A 19,558-nucleotide genomic window follows, 5' to 3' on the forward strand; every position below is an offset into this window, starting at 1 on the left:
ATGATTCTGCCATCCCCATTTGCAACATTTAATCGCTCCTGATCACAGACCGTCCCTTTTGTTCTTTCCTCCCCTCCCCACTTTCCCTGCCTCTGCACCTGCTTCAAACCTGTTACATCTCTGACATTTCCAGTTCTGACGAAGGGTCTCAGACCTGAAACGTTAACTGTTTCTCTCAGCACAGATGCTGCCTGGCCTGCTGAGTGTTTGTAGCATTTTCTGTTTTTGTCCCCTCTCATTCTCCCTTCCACACCTTGGTCCTCTCATTCCCCCATTCTCTAACCTTGCTTGACTTGAGACTGCCCAATGCCAGGGAAAATCAACTACTTATGATATAGTTAGTATCCATTTTAGCGGTTTTATAAATATAAATATTTTTTGAATATTGATGTTATTAGAAAACTTACTTGGAGACGCTCAAGCTGAATAATTGAGCATTTATAAAGATACAATGAGCATAATTGCACTGTTGGGGTCACTGGCAACTCCCAGTCAGCTCCCCTGCTCCTCAACACTTGCTGTTTAATTTTCTTTCCCCTGTTTTAACAAAGCTGATTTTCACATTGGTTTATAACAATACTTAAAAGGGTATTGATGTACACCTTGTTCCTTGGAGGATTTCACAGACTGAATACATGAACCGTGAAACATTAGACAGTAATCTTTAAATGGACACGCCCTATTGATGATCCCCCACCACTTCTTCCACAGGAGGAGGCAGTAAATTCACAAAATTAACATCTCGAGAGCCCTGCTTTTAATACTCAAATAATCATCATTTGTACTTCCAAAAGACACTTTGAGATGTTTTGATACACTGATAATTTCTCTTTCTTCCTTCTCCAGCAGGGCAACAAGTGCACCGAGATGAGTGCCATCCTTGCCCTCATTGCAATGTAGCTTTTTCTTCTGCACATTTTCTCCAGAAACACATCAGAAGACATCCTGAATCCAGTGGGCAGAATTCAGCAGGACAATCTTCTCCACCGAGCACAAAATATCTTTTGCAACGGGAAAGTGGGCAGCGATCATTGACACAACCTGTCCAAAGCAGAGAATACAAAAAATCAGGAGATCTTCACCTACACCAGCAGATCCACACAGGAGAGAGGCCGCATAAATGTACAGAATGTGGAAAGAGTTTCACACGGGCAGGGGACCTCCATACACACCAGCGGATCCACACAGGAGAGAGGCCGTATAAATGTACGGAATGTGGAAAGAGTTTCACACTGTCAGGGGACCTCCATAAACACCAGCGGATCCACACAGGAGAGAGGCCGTTTAAATGTACGGAATGTGGAAAGAGTTTCACACTGTCAGGGACCCTCCATAAACACCAGCGGATCCACACAGGAGAGAGGCCGTTTAAATGTACGGAATGTGGAAAGAGTTTCACACGGGCAGGGGACCTCCATAAACACCAGCGGATCCACACAGGAGAGAGGCCGTTTAAATGTACGGAATGTGGAAAGAGTTTCACACTGTCAGGGGACCTCCATAAACACCAGCGGATCCACACAGGAGAGAGGCCGTTTAAATGTACGGAATGTGGAAAGAGTTTCACACTGTCAGGGACCCTCCATAAACACCAGCGGATCCACACAGGAGAGAGGCCGTTTAAATGTACGGAATGTGGAAAGAGTTTCACACGGGCAGGGACCCTCCACAGACACCAGCGGATCCACACAGGAGAGAGGCCGTTTAAATGTACGGAATGTGGAAAGAGTTTCACACGGGCAGGGACCCTCCACAGACACCAGCGGATCCACACAGGAGAGAGGCCGTATAAATGTACAGAATGTGGAAAGAGTTTCACACTGTCAGAGACCCTCCACAGACACCAGCGGATCCACACAGGAGAGAGGCCGTATAAATGTACAGAATGTGGAAAGAGTTTCACACTGTCAGGGACCCTCCATAAACACCAGCGGATCCACACAGGAGAGAGGCCGTTTAAATGTACGGAATGTGGAAAGAGTTTCACACGGGCAGGGACCCTCCACAGACACCAGCGGATCCACACAGGAGAGAGGCCGTATAAATGTACAGAATGTGGAAAGAGTTTCACACGGGCAGGGACCCTCCACAGACACCAGCGGATCCACACAGGAGAGAGGCCGTATAAATGTCGAGAACGGTAACCAATTTATAATTTTACTGAGTTTGAATTTTTCTTTCTATTTGAATGGCCTTCAATAATCACTTGTTACCTCAAACATTACTCATATTTATACTTCTTACCTTTCACTATTTATGATAATATTTGTGTGGATGAAGATTGAATATAAGGGTACATTCCATGATTCCTCACTGCCAGTGCGGGTTGGCAATTTGGGGCTGTGTTGTTGTAGTCTAATATTTGACCCTCTCGCTCTAAAATTGTATCTTCCACTGGGATTTCAAAATGTTCCCTCTGCTATAAACTGCAGCATCTGCAGAATGTGTTTAATCTCCGAGAGTCTTTGTCCCACCGAGCTGTCACAGCCCCTTTATTCTGATGGTGACAGATCGCTGGGATCGACGCTGTCTTTCTGCAGTCTGGTTAGATCTGTGTTGGTAAAGATGCCCATCACAATATATACTGTGGGCGAAATTTATCCCCGTCGGAAACAGGTCGCACCTCCCGTTTTTGTTGTGTTTTCCAATGGATGTGTTGGCCCTTCTTGTGAATTTCAGCTCTTTGTTGTTTTTTTCGAGCGGGGCAGAAGTCGGTCATAATGGGGTTGGAAGTGGGGGCGCGGCCGGCCGAACCCGGGGGTACAATTGTCGGACCGATCTAGCAGTCGGCCGGGAAAACAAATAACGTGGCGGCCATTTCAAACACAGTGCACTGACAGAAAAAGCTGTCGAGGGCACCGACCGGGGGCTGGAAGACTTTCTCACCTGAATTTTGCTTCCGGGGCGGGACATTGGCGTTGCGCGCTTTGATAACGCACTTAGGAGGCTTTGGCAGCAGTGGGGCGGAAGTGGGGCGAATATGGTCACCACCGGAAAAATCCAAAGGAAAATTTTGCGAGCGGCGGCCAATCGACCAAAAATCGGCGGTCATTCGACACCGACACATGGCCACCACTTTCCAGCGGACAGAGGACTTATCGGGAGGCTGAATTTCAGCCCCACTCTGGAAACTATTTTTCAGTCGCTATATTTATTAACAGTGAGAATTCGTGATGATATGTTCAGTAAAATGCTGTTATTGTAGTTTTCAAACTTTATGAAAGTGACGAGAAAAGATTAAGCAGAAGCTGAATTTGAAAATTGAAACGTTGGATGTATTGAAACGTGTAATTTATTTAACACAGGCTCGACAGGCCGAAATGTGCTTTGGTTTGTATTATTCTGTATTGTATTTAAAATGTTTCCATGCAAACTGATTGATGTGTGTCTACAGTGACCCAGTAAAGTCTGTGTTGTACAGTGTTATTCAAACATTATTAAACAAGCAAATTATGATCAGATTCATTGTCATTGAGCAGTTTATTTAACGCTAATATACTTTAGCCTCTAGCCGGCTATAGATAGCGGTCGAGGACACAAAATTGTGCTTTGTAAGTGTGAGGCGGTGTTAAAGCGATGAGACGGTTGTGTAATACAACGGCAGGAAAGGATTTACCGTCTGAATAAACTCCGAAAGATCAATGCAACTTAAGGACCTCCGATGTCATGTTTACCGAAAGTGAAAGGTGAGCGATTTAGGTCGAGCATTTGATCAGTGCCTTCAGTTCACTAAATACAACCAAACACAGTCAGCAATGGGCATCAGTGGCCAAGCCCGGGGTCCCGGAACACCCCTCCCCAAATACAGACCGTGCTGAGTGAACGCAGGCTGCAAACATAAGAGCCCAGAAGTGTCGGATGTCACCGGCACAAAAGCGACGCTCTGACCCGAGCTCGGAGATACCCGAACATGACGCTGAGTTTTGGTGCCGAAGAAACGCTGAACAAAACTCAAAGTAAGAGCGAATGTTTCACTCGGTTACAACTGGTGTCACCTCACTCCGAGTAACACTGTGGGCCGGGAGTTTGAGCAAATGACGATCGTCTGATGGATTATATATAAATATATATTATAGAGAATGATGAATAATCATTAATTACTGCACTATTTCCGACAACAAAACTCCGGTCATTTTCATCAATTGCCTCAAAGTAATTGAGCAATAAAAGTAGTGAGAGAAAGGGCACTATGTAAATGACTGGATACAACAACTTGCATTTATATAGCGCCTTTAACGCAGTAAAACGTCCCGTGGGGCAAAATGATAGAAGAGCTTCCCTCCCCCTTCAGACCAGCGGAGAAGACTTGTGTCCTGTTGGACGCTGGAGTTCAGAGTTGAACGTTTTCCTCGTCCTGATAATGAAAAATAACATGATCGGGATTTTTTGGGACTGAGCAGCTGAACCTTCCCCATCTCAAGTTGTAAACAATCCATTGATGCAGCGTTTTCTCTCTGGTTTCCATTTCAAATCTCCCAGCACCTTCCCTCCGATTTGTTCTTCTCAGACATGGCCTTGTCCTCTTCAGTACCTTCCCTGTCACTCTTAGTTTGCCCTCCCTTCCTGAGCTTGGCCACCTTATTCACTCCACTTTGCCCCAATGTTTGTGCCCTTGTGGAGCCCTGAGTCTGTTCAATGGTTGTGCCCCAGGTCTGTTATTTGTGCCTTTTGTGTGAGGTGACGGGCTACAAGTCACCCTGCCAGCTCCTGTCTCTCCTCAGAGTATTTTGCTCTTGTTCTTGTCATAAATAAATTATTGACCCAATATCCAAACTATGAAATACAATTTATGAACTGAATTGCCCTCACACGGTTGACAATCCGCCCGCGCAGCCGCACACCACCTTCCCTCTCCCGCCGCCTCCCGCTTTCTGCCCGTTGCCCGGCGACGCCGCCTCTATTTATAGCCTCCGCCTCCCCCGGGGGCGGGGCCGTTGGAAGCGCGACACGTGCCTTGTTCCAAAGGGCTCGCGCTCTGCCTTCCTGGGCGCGTGAGGCGGGCTGGCTCCTCCCGCTGGAGCTCGCGGGGGGCGGGGCCCCGCTCAACTCTCAGCCGCAGCGCTCTGATTGGCCACAGCGCCGCTCACGTGTCGCCCTTCCAACGGCCCCGGCTCGTGGTGGAGGTGGGCGCTATAAATAGAGGCGGCGTCGCCGGGCAACGGGCAGAAAGCGGGAGGCTGCAGGTGAGGGAAGGTGGTGTGCGACTGCGCGGGCGGATTGTCAACCGTGTGAGGGCAATTCAGTTCATAAATTGTATTTCATAGTTTGGACATTGGGTCAATAATTTATTTATGACAAGAACAGGAGCAAAATACCCTGAGGAGAGACAGGAGCTGGCAGGGTGACTTGTAGTCACAAACAGACTCGGGTCGTCTTAGTCTCAGGGAAAGTCACAACAAAAGACGCTTCACATATTAGTGCATCCAAACTAAACACTGCTGCTGATAGCAAAGGGTTTCACTCACATTGTGCTTCACTTTAGCCCGGCAGCTCACACAAAAGGCACAAATAACAGACCTGGGGCACAACCATTGAACAGACTCAGGGCTCCACAAGGGCACAAACATTGGGGCAAAGTGGAGTGAATAAGGTGGCCAAGCTCAGGAAGGGAGGGCAAACTAAGAGTGACAGGGAAGGTACTGAAGAGGGCAAGACCATGTCTGAGAAGAACAAATCGGAGGTAACTATTCACAACCCTGGTGTTATATTTCACCCTGAAATGAGTTTCCGGCCACATATCCGCAGCATAACTGAAACCGTCTATTTCCACCTCCGTAACATCGCCCGTCTCCGCCCTGCCTCAGCTCATTCACTGCTGAAACCCTCATCCCTGCCTTTGTTACTTCAGACTTGACTATTCCGACTGTCTCCTGACTGGCCTCCCACATTCTACCCGACGTAAACCAGAGGTGATCCAAAACTCGGCAGCTCCTGTCCTAACTCGCACCAAGTCCCACTCACCCATCACCCCTGTGCTCGCCGACCAACATTGATTCCCGGTGAAGCAATGCCTCGATTTCAAAATTCTCATCCTTGTTTACAAATCCCTCCCTGGCCTCGCCCCTCCCTCCAGCCCCACAACCCCCCGAGATGTCTGCACTCCTCTAACTCTGTCCTCCTGAACATCCCTGATTATAATCGCTCCACCATCAGTGGCCGTGCCTTCGGCTGCCTGGGCCCCAAGCTCTGGAACTCCCTCCCTAAACCTCTCCGCCTCTCTACCTCTCTTTCCTCCTTTAAGACGTTCCTTTAACATCTACCTCTTTGACCATCTGCTGTCATTTCTTCTTCTGTGGCTCGGTGTCAAATTTATCTCTTTTGTTATGTATCACTGCTGTGAAGTGCCTTGTGACATTTTGCTACGTTAAAGGTGCTATATAAATAAATGTTGTTGTTGAAAGATGGTTGGAGATTTGAAATGGAAACCAGGAAGAAAATGCTGGATCAATGGATTGTTTGCAACTTGAGATGGGGAAGATTCAGCTGCTCAGTCCCAGAAGATCCCAATCACATTAATACTGTCAGTAGGGATAAGGTGAGTTCCCCAGTGTTTAGATTGGATCACTAACATTAATATTGGTCCATCAAACTTATCCTCCAGTAGAAGCTTAAGATTCCCTTTCACAATATCTAACTGTTCAAATTAATTCATTATTCTTTTTTTGCCTCTATCACCCTCCCCAGGCAACCATTTCAGGAATGGATCATTCTTTCTGTGACCTCCCAAAAGATGAGGAGTGATCTGATCGAGATGTTTAAAAAGAACGCCCAGCACCATCTTTTAAGGCAACTATGGATGGGCATTAAAGATGGTCTTGTCAGTATTGTTGATATCCTGAGTGAAAATTAAAGAGGGAATTGACCAAATAAAGATTTCTAAAACTCATGTTTATCATTGGGGAATATGTAATCAATGGCATCCATTTTAAATTTCAACTAAGCTGTTGTAAAGTTAATCCAGGAAATAATTCTTAATGGAACATGTTGTGGGAATGTGAAATGCACTACCACAGGAGGACATTGGTGCAGATTTAATTCAGGTATTTAAAAGGGGAAAGATATTTGATTGTATGGATATTAAGTGAATTGAGAAAGTAGCAAAATTAGTTTTTTTTTTAAAAGTAGATCTACCACAATTAGCAACATGGCGACGCTTGCTGAATGGTCTTTTGCTGTGTTCCTTGAAGTTAGCAGACTGATCTCGACTATGACGTTGGGGTGAGTGTGGATAATGTCACAATGATGGGGAGGGATTGGAGGCATTCACTATGGGTGTCCTGGAACAACTGGCTCAAAAACAGCAGTGCCAGAAAACCTGCTGTAAGTTGTTTGACTATAATTAGCTGGGGAATGTTGCATGTGAGCAGAAAGGCGGTGAGGAAGTATCATTTAGAAATGGGGTGGTGTGTGGGAGCATTTTAGCCATTTTGTTTTACCTTCTCAGACACCCTCTGGAGCATGGTAGCACCAACACTGATTGTAGAAGGTCTTGAGACAACTTTCCTTCAAGACCATTCAACATCATGTTGCCATGATATTGATGGCCCCCAATAAAGGCTGGCTGTGCCGGCCCATTCAAGTGGTGTGGAGGGTATTCTTTTAAAGATTTGGTGATCTAGACAGGATAGCTAATCTTACATTTGTAGAGCCCTAGTTTGTGAAGATTACAGATTTAATGTCTAGATATATCAGAAATGTCACTTATTTTGTCTGCAGATTCTTGAGAAGCTTAAAGACATTGCTGTTCATCTTTCCAAAGATAATTGGGCAGAGCTCAGTGAATGGGTAGACATCCGATAGAAGAATGTGCAGCAGAACTTTGAAACCATGAGTGCAATAGGTTTGTACAAAATCAATTATTTTCTTGTTTTCAATATTTCTCCCTTCCTCGCCTGAACATTCTCATTCACATTGGCAAACAATTCTTCCAATATTACACCCAAGTGGACTTTCTCCCCATATGTGGTTGGACATTTTGGTTGTGATTTTCCATTTCACCGCTGTGGATACACATTCAGAATGTATAACATTGTTGTAGGAGGTAGGCACCTTTAGAATATACCAGAACACTAGGCATTAGGCACCTGCTAGATATATCTGAACGCATATAAGTTTAAAGTGGCCACACATAAAATGGCTGCCCAGGCATGATGGGAAATCAGGTAGTCAAGCTGTGAACTGTTGAATGTTCAATGACCGAGCAATAACCCTGTGAGGCCCACTATAGGAATGCCTGGGATGCAGGATAAGAATAATGAGGAAAGAACCCATCTCCTGTAAACAAGGTCATAAACCAATTAATTCCCCAGGAAGAAAGAGATAAGAAGGGAACCTATCTCCTGTAACAAAGTCATCAATCAGCCCGAGCTGACAATAACCGAAAAATGGTTCCTGAGGCACCAGGGGAATTCTATTGGGTTAAAAGAACCTATATGTAATCTATAATCGTTGTGATTGGCTTGTGTCCAGCCGTGATGGGCTGTGTAGCTGTAGTAAACTGTTTGTAACTGTTGTGAAACATATAAAGGTGCATGTAACCCTTTGTTCTGTGGAGAGAAGCCTGGATACAGTCCTGAGACTTCCTCCCCGCTAGCGTTAATAAAGGCCGCGACGGCGTTGGAACCGACTCTGAGTGTTGAGTGATTCTTCTGAGAAAACACTAACGCTAACAATGGCGTAGTCGACGGGATTTCCCGGAGTCGCTGGACGCCCTTGGAAAAAACCCGGGTGAGTATAAAAAACAATTTTTAAGTATAAAGGGTGGGAGGTGGAAGCTGGTTGATCGACACGAGGGGACGGTCCAATATCTCAAACGCCTAGCCTGAGCCTGAATTAAGAGGACTTTTGTCCCACGTGACGGCCAGGAACCAAGTAGGCGTAGGGAACACACTTAGACCGTAGGATCGTGATACCGAGAGACATCTTCCGGACCCAGTAGTGCAATTTGAAATACCCCGGGGTAGAACCAAGCGGTGTACAGCGGCTAACGGAATCCAAACCTGTGAACAGGGTCGGACCAACGGGCCAGGTGGTGGTAGGTAGTCGTTAAGGATACGTAGAGCACTGCGGGAATTGCTTAAACGCATTTTTAAGAATTGTATAAGTTTGTGCAACAGCAGAACTTGTGACCTGACAGTAGCCAAGAGACAGTTTACTACAAGTCGCGCTAGAAAGAAAGCGGACCTCTGAGTAGATTCCTAACAGTACTAGTCCTACCCAGGAATGGCCATGAAAACAAGTAACCTCGAGTGGGGACCAGAAGGGTCGCTTACCTGCCACCTGGCGTAAAAACAAAAGAAGCTAATCGATAAAATGATTAAAGCAGGGTGGAATCCTCAGGAACTACCAGCAAAGCAAAGGGAGTGGTGGGTGAAGGAACGGAAAAACCAATACCGGTAGTCCACTACAAAAGTTATGTGAGGAATTATTTAGATAAAACTACGAATTCCCTGAAAGGTCATGGATCCAAAAATAGAGCCGGCCAAAACAAGAAGAGAGACTGTTGTAAATGTCTGATCGTTGAGTGAGAAGTGCCTGTGTGATTTTTGACTGCGGAATGAATTTCTTTATGTTTTCATGTTCCGAAAGCCTGGTTGGAAGAGGAATGCAAGTGTCTGTTTATTTTAGAAACAGAGTGAAAGTCTTTTTTAACCCTTTGTAGTGCTGTCCTGTATGTGGGAAGTTTTAAGACATTTTAAGTTAGAAACGCAGGTGTGGATTTATTCGGATGATTCGGATGATAAGTTACGGAGCTAGGAAATGTACAAAGGATAGGTTTGTTGAGCAAAAGATAAAAAATACATGGTCCCGGTGGTTAAAAAAAAAAGATAAAGATTGAAATTACAAAGTTTGAATTGGGATTTTGAGATATTCAGAGAAGGCACAGAAAATACTGAGGTGGATTCAAAAAAAAATTAAATCTGATCAGGTCAAACTTCTGGGCGAGTGGCAAGCTATCTGTGAAGGTGTAAAAGGGACTTTTGGAAAATGTTAAAAACAGCAAGCTTTAGTAACGACTTTGAAACTGGAGCATTTTGAGATAACGAAAGGCAGCCCTTAAACTCTCAAAGCTGGACTCCATTCCAGTTATGAAGAAAAAGATAAAGACGACACTTTGAAAGTAAACAAATGATTTTAAATTAACAACGTTATGGAGTTACGAACCCTCCGTGTAAAATACAAAACTTAATTTGAAGAAAGAAAAAAAAAAGATGTAACGGACGAAATGGAAAAAGACATAACTTACTAAATACTAGTTGATGTTTGCTGTGAAAAAGATATCAAGAAAAGTCCCGAACAGTCTAAACAAGCAGGAGGGTTTTGAAGATAACGAGGAGAAAGAGAGAAATAAAAAAAAAACATTGACTTTCAGGAAACAAAATTGCTATTGTATGTGTGGTCTTGTTTTAAATAAATTTAAAAAAAAAAATTCTTTGGCAAGTACTTGAATTAGAAGTTAAGAAAACATTGGAGTTTACTCTAATGATTTATGCTGTTTAACGGATTCCTAATTTCTAAGCCAGTTTTGAAGGCACAAAGACTTTTTTTTTCAGATGATTACGTGAAGTCACGTAATGACATCAGGTCTTCTTACAAACCTGGAAAGGAGTTAACCCTTTCCATTGACAGCCGTTTAAGATACTGAACATTATTAGTTTGGATTTCTTAATAGAAAAAAAAGACTCACCTAACAGAGGAAACATGAAATAAAAACAGAACTAGCTTATGTAATAATACTTGTCTGATACAATAAAGAAATAGATACTCAATAAAACAAATTGAAGAGTTAAAAGCTAAGATAAACAGGCTGGAAGAGATAACGGGACTAGACGGATAATGCAGTGCGCAGCCATAGCACCATCACCTATGGCAATAGAGCCAATGTACCCCACGGTGGGTAGGTGTAGTCCACAAACCCAACCTAACGGTAAAGCAGACAACGATGTTCGGAGGAATAGCTTTGGCTTTGGTCATAATAGGAGTTTGGGTAATATTTAAGTGGGTAAAGACACGGGCGCACGCCCCACAGATTCAACTCGAAATGGTTTGATTATAACCTTGTGCTTCTGATTTTGCAGGGTGACAGGGACACTCGTAGAGCAAAAAACTTAACCCCTGGTGACGACCAGGCCGTCTGTTTAAAATTACAGATAATACTTACCGGAATGGGAATATGAACGGCGCTACTTGTAATATGGATAGCCCTGCGACATGCACGTACCCTGGGCAACACCGACGGACAGCAGAGCATTCTGGAAATAAACAACTACATGAACTATGGAGTCTTGTTTAATTTAACGGATGGAATGTGCATCCCAGCAGCCAAGGACTGGAGCAAGGACAGGACTTATTTTAATGCATGGTTACAAGTGAAGCCTAATAAGAATCCTAATAAGAGTATGTGTACAGTGCTCCACGGGTATAAGGAGCAGCTGCATTAAACGGAGGGATGTCAAAGGGCCCGATGAATGTACTTTCGGCATAATTTGCGCGCCTCCGGGACAGTCCCAGCAATCGGTCATCCGCAAGAAGGGAATGGGGCTGTGTGGGTATTACGAGGAGGCGGGGGCGGCTGCAATATCATTGTATGTATGTTTCTCACCCCCTCCAACACCGCGCCTCATAAGAACCATGACATTGCCCGAGGAACTGCCTTGTCCCATAACTACTAAGGGACCAGAGAATGGGATTGTAATGTACAACGAAGGGGAATTATTGTATGATAATGTTAAACATGAAATTGTGCCTGTTCTGATCAATATTTCAGGCATCCAGATGCCGGAATACTGTACAGAACAGTCAAGGAAAATGTACAATGTATTAAGTAAAGTTGTAATGCAGCAGGCTGCCGATGCAATGGGTGCCAGTAGGTTCCGGGGACAGGGGTTAGCCCCCAGGATGAAGAGGGAAATACAGGGACCTCCATAGTGAACTCGATAGATATACAAGGGTTAAATGAGAGGGTGGAACAGCTTAGAGGGGTGATGAAGGGGTTATTGGAGAGGGTGGAGCAAAACCAGGAAGACCAAGCCAACCTAGGAAAGGAGGGTGCCGAAATCCAGTTGGATGGCATCTCAGTCCTGGAAGCTCACGCCAAAACCATCAATCACCTCATTGATAGAGAAAAAGAAGATACAGGAAAGCAAAGACAGGGGCAACTCTGTCACACTTATGGTCTGTGGATGGTGGGACAGATCCGCCACAATCTCGACCAGATCCAACGCGGGGAAGTACCCGATTGGATAGACAGTTCACATTTAGCTCAGTTGGCTAACCAGAAGGGGACACTGGATGATTGTACTCTGAAGGGACTGACCCGAGTATACCCAGCAATTCCAGATTGCCAGATGGGTAGAACTACCGGGATAGGGATAGTCCTGATGATCCCTATAGCCACGCCAGATTCAGGGCCCTTCCCCCTATACCAACTAGAGAATATCGGAGTAATACGGGAAAATGTCTCCATACGCTACTACTTGACCACCACCTCTGCCGTTCGTCGAAACAACATACTTACCGGGATTTCCCTAGCAGATTGCAAGCAAAAGGGGGAAATCACAGTATGTCCTCACCCGGTGGGCCGAGGGGAGCTAGACGAGTACGGGTTTAACCGAACCAACGGGTGTGTACTAGAAATAGTGCCCACACACATGCACTTCGCGAGGGCAGGCTATGGAGGGAAGGGAAGGTACTGCGTCTCTACCACAGAGCATTCATACCAGTATAATGACCTGCAGTGCCCAATACCACAGCCAAACTTTTGCTTTACACCACTACGACCTGTCGCGATCGGGCAAGCACATATCACACAGGTTAGGCGCCGGAAGTCCGAAGTTATTGAGGTAACCGATCAGCTCCATGATCATTTACAGGATTATGACGAGCCAGATCAGGTCCCTATCCCACATCTAACCGAAATATTACGAGAGTTGAGGCTCAGAGTGGGTCAATCCGTAAAGCTCTATCACCAACTGCAAACTAAAATCAAAGTACTAGAAGAAGATACCAATGTAGACTTACAAAGTCAGAGTTGGTGGAGAAAGGTCTGGGACTGGGGAATAAATGTGAACATCCACCCATGGATTCGAATAATTTCACACATACTGGTCGGGATACAATTGATCTTAGCAATAACATGGGGCATAATGGCCTGCCAGGCATGCAGACACCATGCACAACAAAGACGGACAAATCACCGTTCCCCGGATACTAAACAAGCCTGTTTGATAAGGGGGCAGGAGGATTTAGCCTTTGTCAATTTGATTTAAGCAACCGGGACTCCTGAAACCGCGAGACTGGCCAGCACGTTGAGGCAGGGAGTACCGGGCCATGCACAAAAATCTAATAAAGGTAGAACGGTCGGTTAAAAGGGGACTAGGACGAGTCCCTTTACCGAAAGGGGGAGTTGTTGTAGGAGGTAGGCACCTTTAGAATATACCAGAACACTAGGCATTAGGCATCTGCTAGATATATCTGAACGCATATAAGTTTAAAGTGGCCACACATAAAATGGCTGCCCAGGCATGATGGGAAATCAGGTAGTCAAGCTGTGAACTGTTGAATGTTCAATGACCGAGCAATAACCCTGTGAGGCCCACTATAGGAATGCCTGGGATGCAGGATAAGAATAATGAGGAAAGAACCCATCTCCTGTAAACAAGGTCATAAACCAATTAATTCCCCAGGAAGAAAGAGATAAGAAGGGAACCTATCTCCTGTAACAAAGTCATCAATCAGCCCGAGCTGACAATAACCGAACATATGGTTCCTGAGGCACCAGGGGAATTCTATTGGGTTAAAAGAACCTATATGTAATCTATAATCGTTGTGATTGGCTTGTGTCCAGCCGTGATGTGCTGTGTAACTGTAGTAAACTGTTTGTAACTGTTGTGAAACATATAAAAGTGCATGTAACCCTTTGTTCTGTGGAGAGAAGTCTGGACTCAGTCTTGTGATTTCCTCCCCGCTAGCGTTAATAAAGGCCGTGACGGCGTTGGAACCGACTCTGAGTGTTGAGTGATTCTTCTGAGAAAACACTAATGCTAACAACATGAAATGCAGAACCTCCAACCTGTGATTCACTGAATATTAATTTAATTGCCTTGAATAAAATCCTGTCTGTGTGTTGGTCGGCTTGTGATGTGAGCACAGTGCAGCTGATCCAGATCTCCACTGACTATCAGATCACCTCCTATTGTACCCGTGTGGCTTTTCCCCCACTCTTTGTGCAAAACCAATAAATGATTGTCATTAAAAACTAAATGAAGAATAAAAATAGTACATTTTGCAATAGGGAGGTGAACTCTGCATCTCAGATGCCATCAAGGACCCTCCTTTCCCTCGGTACTGTGAGTGACCGTCACCTGTCACAATGTAAATAGGAATCTGTGGCATAATAGTGAAAAACTACTGGGAGAACTCGGCTCTTAAAGGTCCTGGGGGGAGTGCTGTGCTCCCAGCATAACATAAAAGCTCATTTGCATCTGATCAATCAGGGCTGGATTTAAATCCAGATGCCATTGAGGAAGGAAAGCCTCTGTGCTGCTCTTACTGATATTATTTGAAAATGATTCGATTCAACAGATGCCTCACATCAGTAAGTTAAGGCAAATTAAATACAGGGAATGTTCAACAGCAGGTGATTGGAATATTTTAATTTTTACAGGATTGAATGTACCTAAACCAGCATTCATGACAAGACCCAGCAGATGGCGCCAACCCTGTGTGTATGAATCTAGTGACTCTGATGAGGATTGGACGCCTAAACTTCTTGTGAACAACCCAACAAGTAAATTGAATTGTTTTTCTTTGTTAAAGTATTAAATGTGCTTTTTTACCACCCTGATTATAGCAGCTGGGACATATTTTTTGTCAGGATGCCGTTACTTTGATGTTTTGGAAAGCTGGAAAGATAAGTAAGTTGTCTGTGTGATATATTCTTTACGACATCACAAACGCACAGAGTACAAGGTGGCTCCTTTAGATCATGTGACTTGTATTGTATTTACAGCAGCAGTTGCATTACCACAGTAATCCACTAGGTGGAGCAGTAGTTGACAAGGTGGAGCTCTATATTACACCTCTCCCTCCTCAATGATCTCGGGATTGCTACCAGTGCCACGTGATAGTCAGAGTAGGAATCGCAGGATAGCGCAGATGAATACGTGGCTTGAGCAGTGGTGCAGCAGGGAGGGATTCAAATTCCTGGGGCATTGGGACCGGTTCTGGGGGAGGTGGGACCAGTACAAACCGGACGGTCTGCACCTGGGCAGGACTGGAACCAATGTCCTCGGGGGAGTGTTTGCTAGTGCTGTTGGGGAGGATTTAAACTAATATGGCAGGGGGATGGGAACCAATGCAGGGAGACAGAGGGAAACAAAAAGGAGCCAAAAGCAAAAGACAGAAAGGAGATGAGGAAAAGTGTAGGGCAGAGAAACCCAAGGCAAAGAACAAAAAGGGCCACTGTACAGCAAAATTCTAAAAGGACAAAGGGTGTTAATAAAACAAGCCTGAAGGCTTTGTGTCTTAATGCAAGGAGTATCCGCAATAAGGTGGATGAATTAATTGTGCAAATAGATGTTAACAAATATGATGTGATTGGGATTACGGAGACGTGGCTCCAGGATGATCAGGGCTGGGAACTCAACATTCAGGGGTATTCAACATTCAGGAAGGATAGAATAAAAGGAAAAGGAGGTGGGGTAGCATTGCTGGTTAAAGAGGAGATTAATGCAATAGTTAGGAAAGACATTAGCTTGGATGATGTGGAATCTATATGGGTAGAGCTGCAGAACACCAAAGGGCAAAAAACGTTAGTAGGAGTTGTGTACAGACCTCCAAACAGTAATAGGGATGTTGGGGAGGGCATCAAACAGGAAATTAGGGGTGCATGCAATAAAGGTGTAGCAGTTATAATGGGTGACTTTAATATGCACATAGATTGGGCTAGCCAAACTGGAAGCAATACGGTGGAGGAGGATTTCCTGGAGTGCATAAGGGATGGTTTTCTAGACCAATATGTTGAGGAACCAACTAGGGGGGAGGCCATCTTGGACTGGGTGTTGTGTAATGAGAGAGGATTAATTAGCAATCTCATTGTGCGAGGCCCCTTGGGGAAGAGTGACCATAATATGGTGGAATTCTGCATTAGGATGGAGAATGAAACAGTAAATTCAGAGACCATGGTCCAGAACTTAAAGAAGGGTAACTTTGAAGGTATGAGGCGAGAATTGGCTAGGATAGATTGGCGAATGATACTTAGGGGGTTGACTGTGGATGGGCAATGGCAGACATTTAGAGACCGCATGGATGAAGTACAACAATTGTACATTCCTGTCTGGCGTAAAAATAAAAAGGGGAAGGTGGCTCAACCGTGGCTATCTAGGGAAATCAGGGATAGTATTAAAGCCAAGGAAGTGGCATACAAATTGGCCAGAAATAGCAGCGAACCTGGGGACTGGGAGAAATTTAGAACTCAGCAGAGGAGGACAAAGGGTTTGATTAGGACAGGGAAAATGGAGTACGAGAAGAAGCTTGCAGGGAACATTAAGGCGGATTGCAAAAGTTTCTATAGGTATGTAAAGAGAAAAAGGTTGGTGAAGACAAACGTAGGTCCCCTGCAGTCAGAATCAGGGGAAGTCATAACGGGGAACAAAGAAATGGCGGATCAATTGAACAAGTACTTTGGTTCGGTATTCACTAAGGAGGATACAAACAACCTTCCGGATATAAAAGGGGTCAGAGGGTCTAGTAAGGAAGAGGAACTGAGGGAAATCTTTATTAGTCGGGAAATTGTGTTGGGGAAATTGATGGGATTGAAGGCAGATAAATCCCCAGGGCCTGATGGCCTGCATCCTAGAGTACTTAAGGAGGTGGCCTTGGAAATAGTGGATGCATTGACAGTCATTTTCCAACATTCCATTGACTCTGGATCAATTCCTATGGAGTGGAGGGTAGCCAATGTAACCCCACTTTTTAAAAAAGGAGGGAGAGAGAAAACAGGGAATTATAGACCGGTCAGCCTGACCTCAGTAGTGGGTAAAATGATGGAATCAATTATTAAGGATGTCATAGCAGTGCATCTGGAAAATGGTGACATGATAGGTCCAAGTCAGCATGGATTTGTGAAAGGGAAATCATGCTTGACAAATCTTCTGGAATTTTTTGAGGATGTTTCCAGTAAAGTGGACAAAGGAGAACCAGTTGATGTGGTATATTTGGACTTTCAGAAGGCTTTCGACAAGGTCCCACACAAGAGATTAATGTGCAAAGTTAAAGCACATGGGATTGGGGGTAGTGTGCTGACGTGGATTGAGAACTGGTTGTCAGACAGGAAGCAAAGAGTAGGAGTAAACGGGTACTTTTCAGAATGGCAGGCAGTGACTAGTGGAGTGCCGCAAGGTTCTGTGCTGGGGCCCCAGCTGTTTACATTGTACATTAATGATTTAGACGAGGGGATTAAATGCAGTATCTCCAAATTTGCGGATGATACTAAGTTGGGTGGCAGTGTGAGCTGCGAGGAGGATGCTATTAGGCTGCAGAGTGACTTGGATAGGTTAGGTGAGTGGGCAAATGCATGGCAGATGAAGTATAATGTGGATAAATGTGAGGTTATCCACTTTGGTGGTAAAAACAGAGAGACAGACTATTATCTGAATGGTGACAGATTAGGAAAAGGGAAGGTGCAACGAGACCTGGGTGTCATGGTACATCAGTCATTGAAGGTTGGCATGCAGGTACAGCAGGCGGTTAAGAAAGCAAATGGCATGTTGGCCTTCATAGCGAGGGGATTTGAATACAGGGGCAGGGAGGTGTTGCTACAGTTGTACAGGGCCTTGGTGAGGCCACACCTGGAGTATTGTGTACAGTTTTGGTCTCCTAACTTGAGGAAGGACATTCTTGCTATTGAGGGAGTGCAGCGAAGGTTCACCAGACTGATTCCCGGGATGGCGGGACTGACCTATCAAGAAAGATTGGATCAATTGGGCTTGTATTCACTGGAGTTCAGAAGAATGAGAGGGGACCTCATAGAAACGTTTAAAATTCTGACGGGTTTAGACAGGTTAGATGCAGAAAGAATGTTCCCAATGTTGGGGAAGTCCAGAACCAGGGGTCACAGTCTGAGGATAAGGGGTAAGCCATTTAGGACCGAGATGAGGAGAAACTTCTTCACCCAGAGAGTGGTGAACCTGTGGAATTCTCTACCACAGAAAGTAGTTGAGGCCAATTCACTAAATATATTCAAAAGGGAGTTAGATGAAGTCCTTACTACTCGGGGGATCAAGGGTTATGGCGAGAAAGCAGGAAGGGGGTACTGAAGTTTCATGTTCAGCCATGAACTCATTGAATGGCGGTGCAGGCTAGAAGGGCTGAATGGCCTGCTCCTGCACCTATTTTCTATGTTTCTATGTTTCTATGAAGAAGCAATCATAACAAATAATCATCATTAATATCTTGCATGGTTATACATAACAAAATATATGGACTTATTTTGCCATATTTACAAATCAATTTGACCACGTTATTTGTTTCGAAGAGGATACCTTCGCTCTCAAACAGAACCTTCGAAACTTGGTATCGAACTTACTCCTTCTAGGTTGAGCATGAAGATAGTTTTCCTCCAAGGGTAACCTGTGATCTCATCATCATCGGCAGTCCCTCGAATCGAGGATGACTTGCTTCCACATCAAAAAGTTCACAGGTGTTTCAATGAAGGACCTAAAATTCCAGGTCCCGAACTAAAACTTGACGGGTGGAAGATGCCTGTTCGTGGATTTTTTTTAACGTGAGGTGCCCGTTGCACACCACATGGGCTTGACAGAGTTAGGTCTTAGTCCAGTGGCAAGGATTAACCAAGACAACTGGAGACCACCTCTGCTGCATGGACCTAGTGCGCATTTATATCGCAGTGTGGACTGACCCATGCTGCCCCTGGGCCCTCGCCTCTCCTGGGCCCCGATCACATCTCTCTGCAATCTCTCGCCGCTCCTTTGCCCCGACCTCACCGCTCCTGCTGTATCTATCTGCTCATGCTCCAATCACCGACCTGGATCTTGGTGACGTTACTCTTTGCTGCAGTTGCTCTCCTACTCCAGCACGTTGCTGCTCCTTGGAGTGGTATGCCGCCACGTTGCTCCTTCCGCTCCCCGGCCTGCTCCGCTGGTGCTGTCTACAACTTCAGACTGTTTGTCTGCCTGACTCGCACTCAAACTTAAATTCTGACTTTCTCTTGGACTTGGCTCTAATACATCTGATGTTGGATTTTCTACTGGTACTCTACTTGTCACGAGACTCTCTGACTCATCAGAAATAATCAAAACATTCTGACTTTCAAACCTTTCCACATCTGTAGATAAAATACGATCAATGTGAATAAACCTAACCTTTCCATGATCAAACATCTTGACCAAATATGTGCAAGGGCCACATATTTTCACTACTCTTCCTGGTTGCCACTTTCACCATTTATGGTGATGGTTCTTCATTCTAACCTTCTGATTTAATTTCACACTTCTCTCTCTTACTCTACTTCTGGCATGATTCTCTTTCTGTCTTGTTT

The 19,558-nt window shown here is 44.9% G+C and overlaps 1 protein-coding gene across 1 annotated transcript in view; it reads left to right on the plus strand.

Annotated features, from left to right (window-relative positions):
* LOC139241074 (histone-lysine N-methyltransferase PRDM9-like) overlaps window positions 1–19,558 on the plus strand; it is an 81,276-nt gene that overhangs the window by 38,157 nt on the left and 23,561 nt on the right. Inside the window, exon 10 of the mRNA XM_070869766.1 lies at window positions 829–2,140. Coding sequence (XP_070725867.1) covers window positions 829–2,140 — 1,312 coding nt within the window. The remainder of the gene's footprint in view (window positions 1–828; window positions 2,141–19,558) is intronic.

This window comes from Pristiophorus japonicus, chromosome Y (assembly GCF_044704955.1).
Source record: "Pristiophorus japonicus isolate sPriJap1 chromosome Y, sPriJap1.hap1, whole genome shotgun sequence".
NCBI classification, from domain to species: domain Eukaryota; kingdom Metazoa; phylum Chordata; class Chondrichthyes; family Pristiophoridae; genus Pristiophorus; species Pristiophorus japonicus.